The sequence below is a fragment of the Phyllopteryx taeniolatus genome, chromosome 18 (assembly GCF_024500385.1).
Source record: "Phyllopteryx taeniolatus isolate TA_2022b chromosome 18, UOR_Ptae_1.2, whole genome shotgun sequence".
In the NCBI taxonomy this organism is placed as follows: domain Eukaryota; kingdom Metazoa; phylum Chordata; class Actinopteri; order Syngnathiformes; family Syngnathidae; genus Phyllopteryx; species Phyllopteryx taeniolatus.
In genome coordinates, this window is record NC_084519.1 from 12,961,325 (window position 1) to 12,978,108 (window position 16,784).

Below are 16,784 nucleotides of genomic sequence, written 5' to 3' on the forward strand. Positions count from 1 at the left end.
AATGTCCAGTCCTCATTTCTCTTTCACACAGAACTAAAAAGACAGGATGCTGGCATTGTTACAGTAAGTCTGCCTCACAGTTCTGAGGTCACGGGTTTGAATCTCGGCTCGGTCCCATGCTTGCGTGAGTTTTCTCCAGGTGCTCCTACTCCGGCTTCCACATTCCAAAAACATGTTTGTTAGGTTCATTTGAAGACTCAATCAGCGGTGGGCAAAGGTTTGTAAAAATTTTAAATGTGTAATTTTATTACAATCAAATAATTTATTGAATGACATTTTTTTTTTAATAACTAAAATGTATATATACACAATTATTGAATATATATATATATATATATATATTTGGCTCAAGTCACAGTCTGTGGAGTGCTCGGGTATGAGTTGCAGCCAATAGCAGCTCTTGTATAAACGTGCTTTCCGTTATCGCTCATGGGAATAACGCGACTGACTGGCATCAGTGGATGCCATCCTAGACCACATACAAGAGAGCTTTACATTGTTTTCTTTTGGAGTCGCCCTCTGCAGACTGGATCACTCTCATTCTCCTTCACACTGCATGTGGCTCAAGCAGAGAGGCCCTTTTCAAAGCTTAACTGAATAAAAATCTCTGTTTCCTTAATTCTACCACTAACGCCACCCACCCTTGCTAAGAAACAGTATGGTGGGAGTGGGAGTTTTGCTTCCCTCTGCTGCTGTATTAGATTACACAACACGACTGTACAAATCAGATTAGCTGAGGCCTGACTATGGACACATATCTGGCCCAGTCTCCTTAGTCCTGAGCCCAGTACTCAATTTGAAAGGTGTGGCTATCCATCTAAAGCACTTCTCCTCATTAGAGTCGCCCTAGACAAACAACCATCCATGTTTCCCTATGGACAATTTAGAATCTTCAATGAACCTAACATGCATGTTTTCGGGAATGTGGAAGGGTAGGAAACCCATGCAAACAGAACTCAGGAATGCCGAAATTCAAATCCCGAATCTCAGGACTGTGAGGCAGACATGCGAAACATGAGCTTACTGTGCTGCAACGTGAAACTAAATAGGCAAAAATATCAGAAACTAAAAATATGATGTCGCGCAGCTTTACACCACTTCCAAATGACAATAATAAACATATTTGGAGCTCATTCAGGATTGTTGCGGACATAACTTGAAATCCCAAAATAAGGTGTTGCGGGCCAGTTGGAAGAAAAACAAGCTGTATAAACACACTAAAACATACTGGTTAGCGGAGAACGCAGTCACTGTGGTTCTCGGTTCTCTTTTTTTGGGGAATGGAGGGGGAGGGTTGAGGGGTCAGAAAGCTTTGCGGTGCCCCAAGAAACAGATTCTCATTTTGTGAGAACAGTGCCACAACAGCATTAACGCTTGTGGAGAAACAAATATGCAGTTTTACAGGAAATCTTGAACCACTTTAAAGGGTGAAAGGTCAAACATAGGGATTCTCATGTGCATTTAAAGCATTATTCACTAAGAAATCTAAGTAAAAAAAAAAAAAAAAAAAGCCTAATCTACTTCAGACAGAGACCCCCCTCTAAACTTAAGTTGTTGCAGGAAGAAAAGATCAGATATCATGTACCTTCCAAGACAGACAGTGATGATTGTTTGAACAAACTTTATTGGGTCAACAGGCTGCAACTTGAAGCAACACTTGAAAAACAATGCAAATAGATGATTAAGAAAAACAAAAGGGGCAATTTTTTTGTATATAGCCATTGGAATCATACCAAGGAGATGGATTGACGGCCTTGAGAAGGAAACACAAATGGATGGCACGCCAGTGTGTGCGTGTGATTGTACGCACGTAGAAATCAGGCCATACAGGGAAAGCTTTTATTATTTTATTTCATTTTTTAACACATTGGAAATAAACACAAAGGAGTGAAAGATTTGTTTTTGTTAAAACTTACTGGCCAGCTTGTAAAGTCATCCCGTGATTTGTTAAAAGCCTCGTTCCCACCAAGCTGTAGAGTTCAATCCGCATTTTAGTTCCAAAATGTCGGACGGTTTGGGTACCGTTTTGATATGCCGGACATTTCCATGTCCGGCGGACATGCATTTCAGGGACTTTTTTCATTAGGGTTGCAATACGATTTGATATGCTTGTAGGGAGGTGGCGCTAGAAGCACCGCTTTCGGTGCTTTTCTGCTGGTCGACAGATTGCCCGCCGCCTTTCATGTTCCAATGGAATTGAATGAAAAGAAAACCAAAGAGTGGAAGGGTGATTCAAAGTAGTGTTTCATATTAATTTTCTCTAATTACCACAAACCAAATGCCATCTTTCTGGTATACTATGATGTTAAATTATTCATGTATCCGCGATTCATACCAGGTCAAAAGGAGCCGAACTGTACCGCCTCTTGGTGGAAAACGAGACCTTCATTGGGACAATGAAAACGGCTGCGGTTTAGAGCAAAGATCATTTCATTTAATAAGTTGTACAGTAGGTGTGTGTTTCAAAACACTCTTTATACAGATAATGTAGATGATTTCAAAGTTAAGGCTAGGCGCAACAGAGCAAACCACACGAAAGAGGAAAAAAAAAAAAAAAGGGACTGAAAATGTTGATGACCATTTGTATTAAGCATGGAGCTGAATGTAGTTTTTTTTTTTTTTTTTTGCTCTTACAAACTTAACTGAATAAGGCACTTTTCCTGAAGATGTGCAGGATAGTTGAGTAAGAAGCAGGCGACAATGAACGCGTGTTTGGGTGTAGCAACAATGTGAGCATGTGATGCTCGTCTTCTTTCAGGAATTCAGGCCCAATGATGCAGCAGCGTTGGTTGACACTTAAGTATTTCTGGAAATATGGGCAAAAAAATGGGATGCGGCTAAGGCAAAAACTCAGATGCAGCTAAGGCAAAAACTCACTGTGCGTCTTTGGGCTGTAGCCTAATGCCACCTGGTGATTGTATGATGAAGGCGAGTTTATATTCTATACTGCGTGGTCTCATAATACACAAGCATTTGAATTGGTTTCAGAACTGTACAAACGTGGTACAAACAAAGCTCGTCAGTGCAATGCTTAAGTTTCATGCCAAAAGGGAGGAATTTGGCATAGATGGCTCACGGTTTCAAGGCATTCTCTTCATGACTTCAGTGGCTTTTCAATGTGGAAAAATCCATAGGAGCAAATACACTTCCGCCCAAAATGATTCACTACCTGGCCAAAGTACATCCAACTAAACTCTAAAGCACTTGTCTTCATTAGGATGAGCTGGCGCCTATCCCAAGCGATTTAGGGAGAGACGCAGAGTACACCCTGGACTGGTTGCCTGCCAATCGCAGGGGGCCAAAAGACATTTTTAGCTGGAAATGACAAGTGGCAGTCGACCAGTCAAAAATATTTATTATTGTCCTTATTTGTTTGAAATTACTACTATCCCTGACAATTTGGAAGAAACTCAATATTTTGTGACATTATAAAAGGACCCTGATAGCTAATAATCTACAGCAAAGTTCCAAAACTGTGGGTCCCAAAACGGGTCTTGGCTATTTTTGTGTTTTTGGGGATGCCTGTATTTCAAGGGGGTTGAATCATTTTTGACAAAGATTACGATAATTTAAAACATTTAAAACAAGACCTTACAGTCGTTTGCCCTTCTTGTGTTATTTCCAGCTAAAAGAAATATCCACATTCATCAAATCTAAATCCACTTTGGCCAGGGTGTGAGTCACTGACCTTAATTGTTACATAGAGAGGAAATAAGCATCCAGCATGCAAAACATGTAATAATCACCATAACATTCAGCGACGAGCTCTGTAAGGAAGAAAAAAAAAAAAAAAAAAGCAGATTGACATTCCTTCATTCAGACTTCCCTGAACTTCACGAAAACCTAAGATGGACAGGACGACTACATGACAGCAAACAAAAACAAAAATAACGCAGATAGCAGCACATAGCCAAACAGACCTTGCATTTCCAAACATTTTCTTAACTATAACAACAATAATCCAAATCCTCCAATACAACTAAAGCTACACTCACTGATTGGGAGTGAACGAGAACTTTCCACCAACACCAAGTGAGGTGCGAGGTCATTAAGACCATACATGAACTTAACGTCTTTGAATGGGGGCAAGGAGGGGATAAATGACTAATAATAAGCCTAGGCTTCTATTGTCTTTCCCTGTCTCAGTAAGGCTCTTCAGTCCAGCTGGGATACACGTCATTGCACTCAAGCAGGTAGAAATACAATCATCCTTCCCTCAAGTTTCCTCGTCAAACCACACTGGACATTTAAAGGCACTTGACACCTATTGTATTACGGTCCGCATCAAGGAAAAGTGCAAGCCACTTGCTTCCAACTCATTAAACAAGTTCTTTTTATTCCTAAAAATACTGTACAATCTTTCGTTTTTGAAGCCCACCTGCGGAACCGGACAGCTGGTGGGATCTAAGGTGTCGATGGGCAGGAGATGGACTTGAGGTTTTATTGCATGAAACTGCTCTTCAGCGCAGTTGTAATCTTTATAACTTGTTTCGGGTGATCTTTGCCCAGCATGACAAACAACAAAAATCGAGCCACCCGCCAGACAAATGGCTTGTTAACTGCGGGTATAATCATAACCTCTTAAATAAACCATGACCAACATATACAAGATAAAACGGCATTTGGGGAAGGGGACCGAGAAATGACTCAACAGGCTAAAAGCTAAACTGAACCTTTGCAGTTATGAAATCACACAACTCCAACACTGTTTCCTCTTCTGCAATGACCACCTCATTTCTATGAGGAGGCTTTAAACAACATCAATTTGCAGGAAAAAACTGATTTAAACAGAGTTAAGGAGGAGGTAAGTAAGATGGAGGAGCTCGGAAACACTGAGTTATCAAGGGGGGTGGACGGGAGCGTTTTGGTTGGTGGGGATTATTCTGAGAAGTGTGGACCTGAGCACGCAGTACAGCCTCAAAGGGTGTGGTAGTTGCGGTCCTTAGACTTGCAGAACTTGTAGAGGAAGAAGATGACAGCCTGCAGGCCCAGCACCAGCACGATACCGCCGATGAAGCTGGCGGCGTCAAACGTGGAGTTCTTGTGAGGGGCCGGGGAAGACGTCACTGGGGCGCTTGTCGTTGAGCCGCCTGGACAAGAAGACATGAATTAATATATTTTAAAAAAATAATAATTCTGCACTTTTTGTACAGTGAACAAACTATTGGGGGAGAATAATCGTACAGCATTCAGCACTGTCCCCGATGTCCACGCGATGTTGCAGAGGCATGTCAACCAGGACAGCCCCACAACATCCAGAGCCTTTAGGAACTCCGAGCGAATCTCATCCACCGCCGGGGCCTTGCCACCAAGGAGCTTTTTAACCACCTCGGTGACCTCAACCCCAGAGATAGGAGAGCCCGCCTCGGAGAACCCAGACTCTGCATCCTCATGGGAAGGATGTCAGGGGAGTTGAGGAGGTCTTCAAAGTATTCTCTCCACCGACTCACAACGTCCCAAGTCGAGGTCAGCAGCGCCCCATCCCCACTATACACAGTGTTGGTGGTGCACTGCTTTCCCCTCCTGAGACACCGGATGGTGGACCAGAATTTCCTCGAAACCATACGAAAGTCTTTTTCCATGGCGTCACCGAACTCCTCCCAAGCTGCATTCCGCTTGGGCAGCCGGTACCCATCAGCTGCCTCAGGAATCCCACAGGCCAAAAAGGCCCGATAGGACTCCTTCAGTTTGACGGCATCCCTCACCGTTGGGGTCCACCAACGGGTTCGGGGATTGCCGCCATTACAGGCACCGACTACCTTACGGCCACAGCTCCGGTCGGCCGCCTCTGCAATAGAGGCGCAGAACATGGTCCACTCGGACACGATGTCCCCTGCCTACCCCGAGACGTGGGTGAAGTTCTGCCGGAGGTGGGAGTTGAAACTCCTTCTGACAGGGGATTCTGCCAGACGTTCCCAGCAGACCCTCACAATACGTTTGGGCCTACCAGGTTGGACCGGCATCTTCCCCCACCATTGGAGCCAAATCACCACCAGGTGGTGATCAGTTGACAGCTCCGCCCCTCTCTACACCCGAGTGTCCAAGACATGCAGCCGTATGTATGTCCATTTACACAAAACACGAGAGGGTGAGAATAAATTTTGCACTGTCTTCCATGATCCAGTATGGATGCACCATATATAAAAATAAAATCTAAAATGATTTATTAGCTTGCGTTTATAATGGTCAGCTATTCAGTGACTAAAGAACAGAGCGGAGAGTCCCATCATCAAGAAAGGAGGTGATTGTTGTTTTACAAAACCAAGTGAAGACAACATTAGTTAATAACAGAATGCTTTTAGTAGATTGAAAATAAGGGCTTTAATATTGGAAAACTGACGTACATGTGTAATGTTTCTATAAGTTTACCCTTCTTAGGTTACATACAGTATGCTTCATTGCATAGTTGTTGTAATGCGATACCACCATTGTCAAAATATTGCAACAATAACATTGCCAGTTACTCTGTGATTCGCACCTCTAAAATCCTTGAAAATACCTGACATGAACCACTTACTTGAATTAGTGGATGCAGTTGTGGGTGCAACTGTGATGGTGCTGACACCGGGTGTAGGCGCAGCAGTGGAAGTGTTGGTTGAATTGGCTGCAGTTGGGTCACAATGACAGTTAGGAGTTGTGCAACTTCAAGCAGCAGTTCTAATCAACAACCAGCAAAGCATGGCACAAGTGCATCTGGCAAGATAACAAAACTCCTTTTTTGTTAGGCTATACAGCGGAACCTTAAGATCGTACACCATCTGTTTCTGAACACAAGGTGGTTTGTTCATATTTATGAAAAATTTCCCATGGTCAACCTGTCCCCATCCTAAAACCTAGCAACGTTTTAAGTAACATTCTTGACTGTCTTACAAAGGTAAAAAGAAGCTAAAAACCCTGTAAAGTGAATTCAGAGGTTTCTAAATCCATAAATGTTTAATGATAATTGCTGAAAACATACAGACTGATAACTATGTAGTACTCAATTATGAAGCTACAGCGTTCAGTTTTCCTGATTTTTAGGGTGTGACTAAAACAGGGCCGCCTGACGCACTTCGAAGTCCGGCATGAGTGCGTGCCCCCCCTCCCCCCAATTTACAAGAGAGACTGCAAAGTACAATTGTATCAAAAACGGGCAGTATCTGCATCTACTGCATAAACAGCACATCTTTCAGTGAACTTTACATTCTTATGCAAAACACGATTAAATGCTCACGGAGCTAAAGTCCCGGCTGGCGTCTTGTTCGACTTTCAAGGCATATTTTCACCCAGAATATCAAGTGAACTACAAAGTGTATGATCCCAGGGGTGTTGGACTATAGAGTTCCCTCTGCATTCTGTTTAAAATGTGTTCCCTCACACATTCTGGCTATGAATACCTCAAAAAGCCCCGAAAAACAGTAAGCTGTGAACCTGCCTTGCTGTATCATGCTGAAGTAGGTAAGGCTGCTGTCAAAAATGTTTAGTAGCTTGGCAGGGGGGGACAAGCCAGGCAGTTGGAGGAGGAGGAGGAGGAGGGGTAGCGACTGTTACCTGTGATGGGCGGAAGGGTGCTGCTGTTAAAGGTAGTGACAACAGGGGTGTGGGGGTTTGCGGTGGTAGGGGCAACGGACGACGGAATCTGGGTCGAAGAGTTCAGACCAGCTGGACAGGAAACCATCACCGGGACAACGTTTTGAAACACAGAAAGCCAGAGACACCACGGAAACCATACATTGAAAAAGACTCCAACACTTGTCAGTTCAAGCTAAAAAATTAAAAATTAAAAACTAAGACTGTTAGAGACAGAAGGCAGAAAGCCCAAAGAGCTGACACATCTAAAGCATATCAGTATTCAAGTGACTTCATAGTCCAGTTAACAATGAAGAACGAGAAAGAATTGTTGCATAATTAAACACAAAGAGGCATAATTTCTGATTTTACCATTCAGATTTGGGTCAGGGTTGACATCGACTGTCATTTGACCTAGACATACAACAGTCACCTAGCAAACGTTTCTTTGGATGTATACTTCATTTCTTCCAATGTGAACAAAAACATGTAATATAATAATTCAATGTTACCCCTGGTTCGCTGTGATATAGGAGGTTAATGAAACATAATGTTGGGAAACCTACCGGAGCAACTGGCATTGCTACAGGTGTTGTTTGCATCCAGGAGAGTCACATTCCGACAACCGATGACACCAGATGCTGAAATACAGAAGACAAATATCATGGACTTAATTTCAATAATTTTTTTTTTTTTGAATGGCTAATAAGAATGGCTTAAAGCAATTGAAGCAAAATGGAGTACACTACTTGGCTAACACCAGTGAATACACTGTTGATTCAGTATTAACTAGTTTGTCATCTAAGCAAGTATAAGTGTCAGATTTGAGAAGTTGAGCTACAACCATCAAGACAAGTTCCAATCACTTAAAATTCTCCTTCCTGCCAAATATTTAGCAGAAAATAAATGTTTGGTGACTTTCTTTAATGGTGACGTCAAAACATTGGCTAATAAACAGTGCAAACTTTTCTGTGACCCACTTGTGTGCGATAATATTCATGTTACCACAACAGCAGAGGAAGCATTGTCTCACGCATACAAGAAAATAGTTCAGCCACATGACATGCGGGGTGCAACTTCATCTTCCTCACCTCCTTCACAGGAAGGTCAGAGCACCCACGTCCTGCAGTAGGAAGGACGGCGCCTTCACCACTGTTCGTCTCATTGCAATGTTAGGTTTGGTATGCTTTGCTTTTTATATCTTGTCAGGAATTTGTTTTTGTTTGTTTTACTCAGTGTACATGTACATTGACTAGTTTTATAATGTCACAGTTTGGTTATTAACCTATTCACTTTTGTGAACATTTATATTCGTCAACTGGAATCCAACCGTTTACTGCCACCGACATATATATATTCATCAAGTAAGTTTTCAAACAGGTAGGCATGGAAGAGGATCTCGCCCAGCTTGTCTGTGAAGTTTGTAAACCATTAATAACTAACAGAACCCTGTAGACGGCAGCATGGCACTGCTTGGGAATTCAGATTACCACAGTTTGTGAGAAGAAGATATAGATTAGGCTGTGAATGTTGACTTGTCACGTCTATGAGGGAGAGAAATGCCAAAACGTTGGAAGTCGGACAAGTCACACTCTAAAAGAGTATGTATATGTATGGTATAAACAGAGTAAAACAAAACAGTATCTTTTGCTGTAGGTAGATGAAAGTGTGTCGCGATCGTTAGCAAAGAGGACTGAGTTCATGGAGTGAATGAGGAACAGCATGTATATAAAAACGTTCAACTCGACCCATGTGGTGAGTCAGTGTCAAGTTTTTGTTGTTTTATAGTTTGAAGTATCACAAACAGGACACAACTGGCCAAGAAAAGACACTGGTCAGTCACATGTCCCAACACTTTTTCCTCACGTGAAAAAATAGTGCATTCAAACAAAAGTTGTCTATAAGATCCAGAAGTAAATACATGGAAATAAAAGCCTTTTGAGGTCAAAACAAAATGATTAGGGCTAATAAAAATAAGAAACTGTCCTCAATGTTTCAATGCATTTGTAGGGGAGTGTATAATCCAGTTAACAATTAACCATGACATGGGACTTTGCCCGACTATGAATGTTTCCTGCCCCAAATAACAGTCAGTCCAGACAGCAACGCAGGACTGTCGTGTTTTTATTCCCCCTCACCCCCCCAACAAAATATAATTGTTTACAACAGGTCAGTTCTCCAAACCTCAAATCTTCTAGATAGACACAGTATATCTTGGTTAACCCATATAGATTATCAATGTGTTTCACTGGTCAAAGTCCTGTGATTGGTTGACAGTGAGTCATGGCTGATGACATCTTGTGACTGTGGATTTTTTCCACACAGTTTTCTTCCCTTTAAACTTGAGAAAAGGAAAAAAAACTTGCTATTAGTCAATAATTTAGACTATTTATATTTGCGGTCATTTTCAATCCAAAGCAGCTGACTGACCCTAACCTAACCCTTCAAAATTCTTTACTCACGGACGCGCCAATAAACTTTTTTTTAAATGTCTGATTACAAGTTCCTTACATAGGATGAATTCATATACAGTGTGTAGCATTGTTTTCCCTCACACTCTAACAAGCAAACCTAATTTGGTGAGATGGCTGCCCATAAATGACAGCTACACCAAGATTTACGAGGCTGAGCCCATCCTTTCTGTTCCTTTACCCAATACAGTCAGGCATGATGTAACAGCTTGTGGAATATTGTTTCACAATTGTTTGTGTCGGGCGGAATGATGGTCAACTGGTTAGCACATCTGCCTCACAGTTCTGAGGACCCAGGTTCAAATCCGGCCTCACCTATGCAGAGTTTCCATGTTCTCCCTGTGCCTGTGTGGGTTCCCTCCAGGTACTCAGGTTTCCTCCCACATCCCAAAAATATGTATGGTAGGTTAATTGAAAACTAAATTGCCCATAGGTGTGAATGTGAGTGTGAATGATTGCTTGGCTGTGTGTGCCCTGCAATTAGCTGGCGACCCATTCTCGCCCAGAGTCAGCTGAGATAGGCGCCAGCATGCCCGCGAGCCTAGTGAGGATAAGCGGTACAGAAAATGGATGGACGGATGGTTGGCGTATAATAGTTTGTGGTCCTAGTGTCATGTATTGTATGTATCATCCTAATATGAGGATGACTGCAAGCTGCCTTTAAATGCTAGCCTGTTCCATCTCTATAGTCAGTGCACTTGTGTTGTTCTCTCAAATGTTGCTTGGGTTATGTGCACACTGAAGGTTTCGCGCATACTTTTTCACATACCCACAAGACATGCTGTTGTGGTACCATTACTAGTGAATTTGCTACGATCAAGCAGCTGCAAATTTATTTACAGCCTTTCTTACTCTAGGAAGCAGCATATCACACACTATCTGCATGTCGAGCATGCACGAAGGTGAAGCCAGCCAGTCTGTCTGTGGGTCTCACCTTTAACATCTATAATTCAGTCAGGTGACAGGTGCTTATTTTCCCAGTGAACCCCCCCTAATATTGTGGTTCATCTGTTCACACCTCTGCTATATCACATATTTTTATGCCATTTGTTTTCTATATCTTGTTAGTCCCTGGTTTGAATAGAACAAAAAAAATGGCATCACAGTACAACCACCCCTGTAGCCGAACCAATCCTTTTAGGAAAAGGTTTGATCACATGATCGCAGTTGAGAAACGCAGACAAAAATCAACGCCAATTTAGAAAAATCAGCCCCAGAGTGGAACTGATCTTTTAAACCACATCTGAAAAATCAATCCTGCTTTTGAAAAATAAACGCATCATGACCAGTCCCATAGTGGAACCAATCTTTCAAGCCACATCTTTCAAAACTAGCCGCAGTTGTATCACGAGACAAGAGCACAAGATTTTCGCACAGCCCATCTTGGAGGCCACACCTAAAGAAGCTGGGCAGAAATTGTCAGATGTCTTGGGTCAAAATCCATCCCCATTTTGGAAAAAAAAACAGCCGACGCTAGATTCTGATTTTCGAAAACGTGTGGTCAAAACCAACCCCGGTTTGGAAAAAATAAATAAGGGAATCCGAATCCTGACCAGTCCCAGTGCGGAACCAATCGTTCGAGCCACATCTAATGATGTGAGGTGCCATTCAATCACAGGATAGAAGTACAGGGCCTTAGCTTGTTCACAGATTTTTTATTTATTTTTTTATTTTCCCCCCTTAACATTGAGGGTCAAAACTCAGTCCAGTTATGAAGAACAATGTCATCACGACCAGTTCAAGAGCGGAACCACTGTCGAACCACACCTTGCAAAGCTAGGCAAAGGAACAACGACAGCAGCTCAATTAACATTTGTCTGCCAGGTCAAGTTCATGATTCATCGTGCTGACATACAATATGGAAGGGGAGAAGGGGGAGGGGGGGGGGGGGGGACTTGTTCTACACACAAAGATGCTTTTAAAAGTAGATATTATTTAACCCTGCCCTATTGTCTGTAGTGTGTTAGTTATGCAATTACCTACTAAAGAATTTTCAACATGTTGGCTGAAGCATTTTTCACACCTTTTGAGGGACATGGCACAGTCTTAAGATTGTGGGAGGTGGAGTTTGGGAGGGCTGCTATAAAATGGACAGCTGTGAAAGGCAAGGCCAACCTTAGATGTTTACAAGTGGTACGACAGTTTACATAAACTACAGATATGAGGTCTCAGGTGCCTTGGCCCTGAAAAAAAATATTAGTAATCAGTGCTAAAGCCCTTTGTCACAGACTAAAAGTGCAGCTAAGCTTGGTCTAGAGGTAATGTATATTCACTTCTGATGCTGAAGGCTTTTTCCACATAGAAAGATACACCATAAGATAAATGGAGTAATGATAATGCAGAGGATGATAGCTTTCTGCTGCAGTGTGCTTAATCTGTACTTTTAAAATGGCAATCTCGATCGCCTCAGGCATGGTCAGTTTTTGCTGAGTTCAAAACAAATAAGTCATCCATTCTTAAGTCTGGGAAAGAGGCTTTGGGTCAAGACAAACAAAGCGTTTAAGTGCGTCAGTCAGCATTGTTACATCTGTCCATATCCTGTGTTGTACTGTCGGATCTGTGAGAGTCCTTCGTTCTGGATTGCGAAAGCCTTAAGTGTATAGGCAAAAAGACAAGTTGCTACATTTTCAAATAAAAAGGGAAAACTGACATTCAGTTTAGTTACTTTTTTCCATCTAGATGAACATTGAAACCCTTCATGAGCTTGTGGGCCTTCTGTGTAAATGTAATTCATTTTAGGGTCAAACAAACCTTAATTAATCCTTACACAAGCCTACTGTTTGTTTTCCATGAACACTGTGTTCCAGGGCTATGCAAATGTCAACGCGGACGGTTCAGGGGACTATTTTAAGCTCTTTTTTTAACACCATTACCACTGTACCATAAAAAAAACAGACATTCATTGCATATACTGTTTCGCAATTTCAAGATTCCCACCATGAGAACCAATTTCTTTGATTTAACAAACATCTGTGAATCTAAAATCAATTTTAGTAGACTAAGGTCAAATTTGACCCAGAACAGCCTCAGCGTACACGAACTTTGTAGCACCAGTGACGTTTTTAGATATCATTACTGTGTTTTTTTGGGTCAACGAATGACATTGTTAATTGCTGTCAAATTCAAAACGGGTTAAATCTGACCTGAACAGTAGTGTTTAATTATATTTAATTATGTCATTACTGTATGTTTTTTTTATTAAATTACAATATTATGGAGTGCTATTTTTCCTCAAAATACACATTACATTTTTTTTTTTTTTTTTTTTTGGGGGGGGGCTGGAATGGATGAATGACATTTTAATGGGAAAATATGATTTGAGATAAGCATTTTGAGTTACAAAAGTGGTCACTGAAAACATTTAACTCCTATATCAAGGCATCACTATGTAAAATGTTTAAAATTATTATTCTTTTTTTAAATTGAGAGCTTGTTAACTCAAAAACCTTCCAAGCATGGCATACACAATTTTAGGGACGTTTGAAAAACACCTTTTCAACTCGATACTTGATTTGAAATGTGAGGTTACAGTTACATTTCCACCTTAGCCATTCCGTTCAACTGCAACATAAGAGAAATGTGGCAAGTTTTTTAGCATTAAAAGAAAAACTATGCCATTTGAGATCACAGCATTTGACAACACTGCGAGGCGGTCCGACACATTTCATAATCAAATCTTCATATTGGGCTGACTCGTCAAACCCCTACTCCTTTAAAAATTCACCACCTGTGTTCGCCTTACTCCAGTTAAGTGATTGTGGCGCAATCAGACCATAAGTTAGTCAGGATGAGCTGCTCGTATGTGAGCACGCTTTACCGTGGCTATTGCCATTTAGGTTTCCTTATTCTCTGGTCTGTGGTGTGATGACAAGGCAGCTTTCCTGCAACACATCACCTCGCTTCCGCTCATGCACATTCGGTCAGACGCATCCACACATTAGAAATCTACAACTCTCTCTCATCCGTGTATGCCCAGTCCAAGCAAACAGTTAAGGTATGAACACGTGTCGGTCGAATCCTACATTTCCTATAAAACGTGACCTTAGTTATAGCCAAAGAGCCTGTGACCTCTTTTACTGACACACAGTCTGCTCTGCTCTTCTGGCCCAACAACATGGGACATTTTTTGGTGTTTGATGCCTATTGCAAAATCAAAACCAATTTAGCCCACCTAACGTGCTAAAATATATATTTTTTTTAAAATGAGAACCACCAGAGTAGATTAATAAGTTCAGCACACCTATATTTAGGCAACCATGTATCCTATAAAAACAGACCAAATAATAACGTTAAATTATATTTGTATGTCCAAAAACATAAGGAGTTGTCGGTTCATGACCATCTCGAATTGCAAAGTTTTGAACAATGCGCAGTGAACTAGTTTGCGCAGCTAGGCATACATACTGTTTTAAATGTGATTGTATTATGACACTTACTGTAATTGACTTTACAACTGCATTAGCCTAGATTTGCATGTACCTACGCATACAAATTTGTCTTACGTCACCACAGTAGGAACAGAATAGAGGACTTCTGTAAACTGTTTCAAAGAAAACCAGACAACAACATCCACTGCTGTGAATCCTTTGTGTGTGATCACGATACATTAACAGTGAAACCAGCCTGTCACGCTCTTGATGCTGCTGTTTTTGTTGCAGTGACGCTTGGCCGCACAATACGACATCAGCGGCGCTTCCATACATTCCCTCCATTCCCAGGAAATCAGGAGTCATCTGGGACAATTCGAGCCTTACAAAGACCGACCTGTGGCCCTCTTGTCACACATACACAAACATTTAGACGGATACTCACATGATGTGCAGTTTAACCACTGGCAGTCATTGTTGGCTTCACAAGCGGTACATCCGAGAGAGAGGCATCCATCTGCAAACATGACATTTATTTATTTATATATTTTTTTTTTTTTTTTTTTTAAGTTTGCATTCTGTCTTTTATTGTTGGTGTATATCTTTAAACTCATTGTTGCTAGCTTGTGGGCTTTTTCCAACAGTATAAATGTTTTGACAGGAGCACAGGTAAACACAGTCGATTTGAAAAATAAGGCTGATGATCAATAGTTAATATATTTTTTTGTTTAGTCACTCTGTGCGGCCTGATACCAAATGGCTGGGGACCCGCTCCTTCTTACAGAAAAGGAATTTGAGTTGTGCAATAACAGTGGAAAACATGGATGTTGAACTCTTTCACCGGTAAAAGTGTAGATGTTGAAATACCACAGTACCCCTTAAGTTTCCATACATAGGATAGGTATGTGAAGAAACGCTGATGAGGCAATAGTCATTTTCTAACAGATCGCTGTTCTACAATTGAGCTAACTGAGCTGAAGAGGTTTCCCAAAAAAAAAAAAAAAAAAAAAAGTTTTTATTGACAGTTGTGAGAAATTCAATGGGATTCCCCACCAAAGAAAGTTGGAAAAACCCTATCTACATTTTTATTTATGTAATTATTTATTTTAACTCAGTTGATACTCAAGATTTTTTTGGGGTACATCTTTCCCCAAAACCAACAACTTCCACTTGAAACGCTTATGGTATGCTATTTAAAGATAAGCTGACTTTTTCTTTGATATTTGAATGTGAATATTGTAAACTTTCATGGCATTCTATGAGTACGAGAGAAACTGACTGGGCTCATTGATAAGTATATAATCCAGTGATACTCACTCACCGTCACTGGCAAATATACATCGTTTGCGAGTAAAAAATTTTAATAAATACATTTTGGAATGGCTCAAACAGTCAAATTATTCCTCCTATTGCTCAATGACCATCTAGGGACGTGGGAACGATACGTTTACTGAAAAATGATTCATCTTAATCAGCATGGTGTCAACCAAAGTGGGGACTGGTCCCGATCTACTGTTTTGTTTAAGGTGCCAATTACTGAGATTTAAAAAAGCTTGTACTTTCCTTAATACTCAAAATATCTCAACAATTTTGTAATTTCACAGGGTTTTCTAGGCCCTTTAAAAGGAACGTTTCTCTGAAATTGGAGCAACTTGAAATTTGCATTCACATACTCTAGCTACATGGGAAAAATTAACTCAAATTGTTTTGAGTAAGTGACTTTTTAAAAAGACAAAATAGAAAAACATGGAAACAAAATGTTTAAGGGCCACCCTGTACATAATACAAATTATATGTTTTCATTAACTCAGTACGGCCTTCGGACGTCTTAAGAAATGAAGGGGTTATTGGCTTAATTGGTGTAATTATGTGTCATTTCAGCTCGTTTAAGCAGCCTAGCTGCTTCACTGAAATAAAACTGACTCGTGGAAACGAAACTGACTCGTCACCAATGGCAGCATTTGTAATACGCAACACCCGGGGGGGGAATGTAAGTGACAGCAGCTTGAATACGAAAATACAATATTGAGCGCCTAGCCCTTTGCGTTAAATGGGCATTTTAACATTTACGTATATGAGCTCCAAGCGCCCGGGGCGGTGATGCGTCGAGCCGCTGGATGCTAGTCGGCTAGCTGTTAGCATGGCACGAGCGAGTGTCTAGCTAACTTACCTGAGTCTGACGCGGCGGACGCGCCAATGAAAGCCACGACTGCCGCGGCGACCAAATACAGCTTCGCGTTCATGGCTGCGGTCGACTAATTCAAATAGCTGCGGGATACGGGCGGTGATTTCGTCGTCTTGCGTTCTGTGCTCGAGGCTGAGGCTTCGCTCGCTGAACCAGACGCTTCCTACTTGACAGGTCATGTGACCCCTTTCTACTTGGTGGTGGTGGGGGGGG

The 16,784-nt window shown here is 41.4% G+C and overlaps 1 protein-coding gene across 2 annotated transcripts; it reads right to left on the reverse strand.

Moving 5' to 3' along the window:
* Window positions 1-1,604: 1,604 nt before the first annotated feature.
* On the reverse strand, window positions 1,605-16,765 carry cd164 (CD164 molecule, sialomucin). Of its 2 annotated transcripts, XM_061754125.1 has the most exons (6): window positions 16,557-16,764; window positions 14,832-14,903; window positions 8,115-8,189; window positions 7,531-7,641; window positions 6,518-6,604; window positions 1,605-5,090 (listed from the first exon to the last, which is right to left on the reverse strand). In XM_061754125.1, exons 1-6 carry the CDS (start codon window positions 16,627-16,629, stop codon window positions 4,918-4,920), a joined length of 591 nt encoding a protein of 196 aa, XP_061610109.1. In that variant the 5' UTR covers window positions 16,630-16,764; the 3' UTR covers window positions 1,605-4,917. The 2 variants fall into 2 exon arrangements, with proteins under 2 accessions (XP_061610109.1, XP_061610110.1); XM_061754126.1 differs by lacking the exon at window positions 7,531-7,641 and having other exon boundaries at window positions 16,557-16,765.
* Between the last annotated feature and the right edge of the window lie 19 nt (window positions 16,766-16,784).